General features: G+C 32.4%; 1 protein-coding gene across 1 annotated transcript in view; it reads right to left on the minus strand.

The window, feature by feature from the left end:
• Positions 1-5,776: 5,776 nt before the first annotated feature.
• LOC109544672 (group XIIA secretory phospholipase A2) overlaps positions 5,777-7,312 on the minus strand; it is a 3,438-nt gene continuing 1,902 nt past the window's right edge. The window contains exons 2-3 of the mRNA XM_019914986.2: positions 6,449-6,694; positions 5,777-6,314 (exon numbers count right to left, since the gene is read on the minus strand). Of these exons, the coding sequence (XP_019770545.2) occupies positions 6,151-6,314; positions 6,449-6,694 (410 nt within the window). The 3' untranslated portion in view covers positions 5,777-6,150. The remainder of the gene's footprint in view (positions 6,315-6,448; positions 6,695-7,312) is intronic.

The following is a 7,312-nucleotide window of genomic DNA, read 5'->3' on the forward strand; positions in this document are numbered from 1 at the left end:
TGGATCGTAACAATTCCCTTTGATAAATCGTTATGAGTTTCGCTGGAAAAGTAAAGTAAGGAACACTGAAAATTAATGCATTCGTTTTAACGAATGCATGTGGAATTTATAAAAGCAAAAAGCCTTGTTTTCAATTGAAATAATGTAACCAGGTTTAGAACTTAAGGGATAGAATGTTTCCTTTGCAATAATTATCATGCCTGTGCAAAGACAAAACCTTTTTTTTTGTTTTCCAAATAACCCTACTTGACTTTGCAAAGCCTGTGCAGACTAAACTGTTTTTTGTTCTGAACATGTTGCTCTGTTTGCCAAATAATCCTACTTGACTTTGGGATCAAACTGGATGTTTAATTTATTTGACTGAGTAACGTCCTATGTGATAATATTTTTTATCAATTTAATGTGAATAAATACAAATTTATTGTTTTACAAATTTTCGTCATAAGCATATGCCCCTAAAGGCTGCATTTTCGTGTGTCTTTTTATGAAACGCACTTTTATCTCGTTTCTTCAGTATCTGCCATGCCTGACAAAAATTAAACAAAAGGCTGGTTTCAACTGTAAATATATGCTTCAATATAAAATACACTATCCACGGTGTAAATTATTTTTCATTCATACTTAATTTTTCGTTCTTAATTTACTATAAAAGTATTCACTAACCCAAGTTAATATTTATCTCCGTTAATATTGCTCAAGTCTTTGAATTGCATATAAACTGCTTCATTACGAACATTCTTACATTCTATTCCATTAAATTCAACAGCAGTTGGGTCCTATATTTTTATTGCCTTCAAACTAATGGATGTAATTTAGAAATTTATTAAGTTGAAAGCATTTTAATAATGAACATTTTATTAAATTAGTCTAAAGCAAAAGATAGTATTTAATTGCCGATCCGTAACCTTTAGGTAACATAGAAGAAAGCAAAATTGCCATATAAACGCAAGAGAGTCGCCTTCATTTATATTCATTTAGAATAAAGCAACACAATTTTCCAGAATTTCCAAGATTCCTTAAAATTGGAAATAATTGGTTGAAGTTATAGTAGTTCGAAAAGCTCTTTCTCTAATTGAATTTTAATGATAGGAATTTTGGTTTGGAGTTTTTCGATGTTCCGTCGACAAGCATTTCCAGTATAAAAGCGTTCGCTAAAACTTTTTAGAAAAATCGAGCAAAACATCGCAGCACCGTAATTTATTTCGATTGCTCGCAGCATTTCTATAATTTATGCCTGGCATTTTCAAACTTTCCAGGTAGGTAACAAAAATCAATAATGTCCTATTCCCGTTGATGATAACAAATATTGGTGGAAAATAAAAGTTTCTGCCATTAAAAAAAGCGATTGTTGCTTCTGATTGACTGATCCTACAAACTATAAATCAGCCGAATGAGACATGAAATTCTGCAATCTCGCTGCACTGGCAACTAATAGGGTAAAATAATTGTACATATCTCATAATTTCATTGTTAAAAATTATTCTTAGCATTAAATATATTTAGAAGACATTTTACATCAGCGAAATATTCTACATGGTGGAGTCATGAACAAGTCAACAACATAAATTGTTTTTACAAACAAATTAATTCTTCTAGGAGTGTGAGAGTAGCCGAACTTAAAACCCGGTTTCTGAAGTCATATTAAAAGTTGGACTCACAAACTGTGGGTAAAGATTGTTTAGATGGTCGAAACCGCAAGTAACTATGGAAAACAATTTAAAGCTTTGCAATGTTCTGCAATTTTAGCAATTTTTTTTTGTTAAAAATCTGTTTTGTACGGATATCTTTTTATTAACAGAATATATTTCTCCCTTCTTTTCTGTCCCCAAATCTTAAAGCCATTTTGCCATTGAAATTGTCTATTTCGGAGGTAAAGTTTGTTTCAATATATTAGCGTCGAAGATGCTGTTAAATGATTTTCGGATTCCTCGGACATTGAATAGGAATTCAATGTTCAATTCAAAGAGGACCTAGACGGTTTAATTAATTTTAGGATTGATAAATATTGCTCGGTCTCTGATATTTCCATGAGATTTACCACCATAATTTCTAATAACGTTTTTCGTTATCTTCAGCATATGTTCTAAATTGTTTAATCTCAATTATTGTACTTCTGCTCGAATTCTTGAATTTATTTGCACCTTTCAAGTTTCTATATTTCTTGCATCATTAATAACATTTCCTCCGTCATTCATTTCTGCTTATTTTAATTTATGGTCTGTCAATAACTTTCCTGTTGGATAAATGGTAACTTATCTTTAAATGTATTCCGCTTTCTCTCTTTGTGCAGATTAGCAAATTTTTCTTCCTGTCGGATACGTACTGTACAGGCCACTTGTACCATCTCAATCCGTGTAAGGACTCTAAAATGGTTTTATATACATAATTTACCAATTTTCTGCTCAGTATTTCCCTTAATGTGAAAACTTTTTATTTGTAGAATAATCGAAAAATCTGTTGCAACAAAATTATTCCTAAGCTGAAACTGAAGCAATATTCATAGCTCTTTAAACTCAACCTGAAACTCGAGAAACTGAACAATCTTGATTGACCTCCGAAAATTCGACTTAACTCTTAAAACTTGCTGCTTTTGACAAAAATATAAAATTTAAAATTTTAATTTTCCGATAACTTTTTGATTTAAGTTCAAATCAATTTAATTAATTAAATTAACATGGTAAAAAGTGCTTTAGTCAAAAATATCAATCAACTAATCATTCAACACATGCAAATTTCGATAAAATCAGAATATTTTAATATTAGTGTTTTGCTTTTACATTACACTTTAAATAGCACATCATTCTCTCATCTGTGAACTATCGATCCATAAAAAATAAAAGAAGTTAAATGGAAAACGTTTTATTAAAACTTTCGGAGTCAACTTTATAGCTTCGAGCTACCTTAAATTTTTAGGTTTGAGTTTAATGTTTGCAAGCTTTCTTATTAAAACTTTTAATTTAGTTTATCGAGATAATATGTTTGTGTGGAGTAAATACCGTACAGATGGAAGGGAACTTATGGGGTAAACTTCGAGAATATTTTATGATCGTTTGTTATTACCTCTTTCAATATTGAACCTTATTAGATATTTTATAGGGGAGAATAAAACACCTCCCGCTCAATCGTATATCTTAAAGTTATGGGAATAAAGGATCGTGTTGTCGGGCACGTGCAGGAATCGAAGAACGAGATGGTAGTTTATTCAACATGAAAATTTGGGGTACATCGCAGTATTTGTTGTGGGTGTTGTATGGCATTTTAAAACCGTTCTTTTATCATTATTGCCGTAAATACAGTTGAGATTCAATTAAGTTTTTAAGCCGCCTTCTCACATGATAAGGGTGTTCTTGTTGAGGAAATCAATCAATAAGAGTTGAATATGTCTAGCGTCGATTGTATATAAGTTTAAAAATTATAAAAAGTATAAAATAAATTGTGTAAATTACAGTTAACTAGCCAGTAAAACTAAAGAATGGCTTAGCTGTGGCAATAAATGAAGATGGACGTACTAGCAACAAATTTAGTGAGCAACAAGTGTTCACGTATACGTAAACAATGTTCAGTTAGCAAAGTGAAGTTTTGAAATTAATTATTCGCTCTAAATATTTTAATTCAGATTTACCTTTTTATATCCCTACATTTAACACTTGCCTAAAAAAATAGCTTTGGTTCTTAATCGATATCGAATAATTGAAGAATGGATTATTTTTCTTGGGAATTCAGTCTGGGCGAATAGAAGGCGAAGAGAAATGAAGAAAAAGAAAAACTTTAAAAAAGCACAACTTAACAACATTTGAAATCACTTGAACTCTAATTAATCAGCAAACTTTTGTAAATCAGCTAAACTGAAAGTACTGGAATAAAAATAACCCTCGTTGGGTAACTGAGTCCCATATGCTGCCCTAGAAGAAAGTAAATGTTTAAACCAAACACAATAACTATATGTTTAGCACTTTTTCTCGACGGAAAGAAAAATATATTTTAGTATTCATCTTCGGAACTTGCGTGTGTATATGGTGCAAGGGCATATTCATTCAAATATGAGGCCAGATATTATATGCAAGGGTTATTTGAAACTAGTTATTCACACTCAAGTACATAAGCTTGTTTCATTAGATTTTATCCGGTGTGTACAAACCGACTTTCCGCTATTTCCTTTAGCAACTCATCCCTGCTCTTGTACCTGATAAGCCACAGATTCTAATTTGGAAACAAATAATCTTCTAAAGAATATATTTTTGGCAATAGTCTCTACCAGGATCCACGGGATAATGAGTTTCGACTGACACAAGGACGTTTTATTATTTTTTCTCATTTTTCGTCCATCCGCTCTTGGACATTTTTAGTCCGTTTCTATGCCTCAATGTCTTATCCTGTAGCATACCATTCCTCCCCTGCAATTCTATAGTCTTCTCCTGTGATATTCTTGTTTTTTATGCGTTATCCGTATCTCCAGATTTATTATTTCAAGGATCCAAGGATTCAAGTATTCCATTTTAGCGTTTTTTTTTTATTTTTATTTTTTTTTTTCGGTGAGGTTTGGGAAATTTCAGCGTTGCAGATGGAAGTATTTAGGAATGGCAGATAGTGTGTGGAATGTTTCGTATGTTAAAAAAATGTAACGGTAAAGAAAAGGTAAAATATGTCATTTCGTCCCATTGCCGGACATTTCAGTCGTTCATTAATGCAGATTTTTATATGATTTAAATAAATTAAGATCTTTTTTACTACATCCTAAATCAATTCCCGTTTGGCTCAAAGTTGAAACGAGTTTAGCTTTTCCTTAATCCGTCCCGAAATAAACCATCTTTACAATTTCCGTTAAGAAATAAATTGAGTTTAGGTTAAACGGAGTGCTTCAAAACCGAAATCAAACAGAGTTTACTGCTGTAGAGAGAGATTTTAATTCCTATTCCATCATACGAATTTCCGATAAAGAAAAAGTTAAATTTACTTAACGTTTATAAAGAAAATCAATTTTCAGGTTTAATTACGGCATATCATGCTAAAATTAAATTGCTTTCCAGATCACAATCTGGAAAACTCCGCACAAACAGAAAATACAGCGTGTCCCGTAAGCACATGATCAAAAGGATACTGCGATATTCTTTGCATCAAAAGAAGACGATCTGACCTAACTTTTATTAACAAAAAATGTCTGGCTCCTCTGCTATTGACGGTTAAAGTTCTTCAAAAAAATTATCTTTTTTGAAATATCGATGAGTATGATGGATTTTGGTGAAACTCGCTGTGAATTTGTTCTTATGTAAGACTCATATTTTGATTAAACAATCGAGTTTAGCCGTTTTGGACAAGTGGTGAATTCTTGAGTGTAGTGGTACAAAAACTTTTTATTTTTTATTTTATTTTAAATCGCTACCTGGCATAGTGACAATTGCAATCTTGCATGAAAAAGTTTAATAAATCCGATTATTTCAAATTGTAAGTTTGTCTAAGCTTAAGAAAGTTTTATAAATATTTTTTTAATGTTTAGCTACACTAATAGTTTGCCAAATGAACATTGAACTACTTTCAAATATTGCTGAATGTACACCTTCATGAGCTAAAACAGACGAGAATTATACGGAAACTTGTTCTTCGTACTGTTCAAATAAGCCCAGTAACATTTTAAAAGGAAGGACGGCTAATTGAATGGAAGCAGGCGCCTTTACGTCAAAGCGTTTAGCTAAAAAAATACTAATCGTTATCAGATCAGTCAATTTATTATCATTTTTTTAAATTTTGATACATTTGTTTGAAAAACACACGCTTTGAATTTGAAATAAAAACAAATTTAATTCTAATCTCATTGTAGTTCACAAAATATACAATGCTTAAACCTAAATTAAAACAAAATGCATTAATATATAGAGAAAATAATATGTATCACAAACACAGCTCATTCCAAATTCACAACTGAAATAACGTGGCCGTTCTTAGGCAAAATATTATTTTTCAGTTCTTTTCCTTTATGTGCAAAAACATTTTGCCAGAAGATCTGCTGCCATTTGAGCCAATCAATGCGTATCTCGATGATGAGAGCAGCACAGATGGCTTGCAAATTACAAATAACGTAAAAATGTACATATTAAAAATTTACATACTTAATGTTGACATCAACGCCTTAAGTCTTACTAGTACGACAAACAATTATAAATCATTACGCGGTCCACCAGTTGTATATTTACTTTTCTTCTTCTCTTTCCAACCTGGTACGGGTGGGCAATAGCAGGCCTGTTTCTGAGCTTCTATATACGACTTGCAACCCAACGTCAGCGTTCCGGTAAATAGAATTTTTGCGGCTCCTTTACACGCTACAAATCGAAAAGATATAGAGGGATATTTTAAAAAATATTCCAAAAAGTAATCAGTTTTTATATGTTATGGGCTACTATCTACTAATTAAGAAAATTACTTGCACCTAATATATTTTTTAAAATCGGATTACCTTTGATTACTGAAGATTGGCCTCCGAGTGTGTTGGAATACTCGTCGCACAGCTTATAAAGGCATCTTTTGAAATCGACATCACAAACTTCCTTGTCTTTGTTGCAGGTATCATAGCAAATATCGTGAGTGTCGCAGCACTTCTGCATACCCTTTGATGGTAAGTAGTCAGAGTTGATTTTTAAACCATATGAACCGCAGCCGTTGGCACTGGGTGCATGGTTGCGATTCGGTCTGGGTAAGACACCTAAATTAACAAATACAATCAATGCATTTGAAAAAGTGACGTTCGAGTTAAACCACTACGTCTAAAAACTAATCAAACCTAAATCGAATTAACTCATCGTGAACTTAAATTGTTATTTAAAAAATAAAAAATCGTTTTAGCCCATCGGAATGCGTTACGTCGCCGTTATGTCTGGGCGTCCCCACCCTGCGGTCTCTAGCTTAGGCATTAGGCCGCTCGTGTGTATATAATAGTGTCTGATATTCAAATTTCGCTTTCTGTGTCAAAACTACTCGAATTTCCTCACTCACGTTACGACTGAATCGACTTTTCAATTCTCTATCCAACGATGCCAAAACGAATTCTGTGACTCGAATGGTTCTTGAGAAACTTCGAAAGAAGCAGCGTCATGTTCAAGTGGATTTTGCAACTCAAAAAAAAATCACGCAAATCTAAAACTTCTTGAATTCAAGCATTTTTTGAGAAAACTGCCAACAATTCCCCATCCATGATCCCCTTCTAAAAAACTATTTATTTCTGTCTAGAATGATGTACAAATGAGCGTTCTTGCTCATTTTGCCTCCGAGAAATGAGCAAAAACGAGACGGAAAACATGAAATTTTGGCATAATCTTGCACC

Source organism: Dendroctonus ponderosae, unplaced genomic scaffold, assembly GCF_020466585.1.
Source record: "Dendroctonus ponderosae isolate FM_Combo_2020 unplaced genomic scaffold, Dpon_F_20191213v2 Dpon_F_20191213_2, whole genome shotgun sequence".
Lineage (NCBI taxonomy): Eukaryota > Metazoa > Arthropoda > Insecta > Coleoptera > Curculionidae > Dendroctonus > Dendroctonus ponderosae.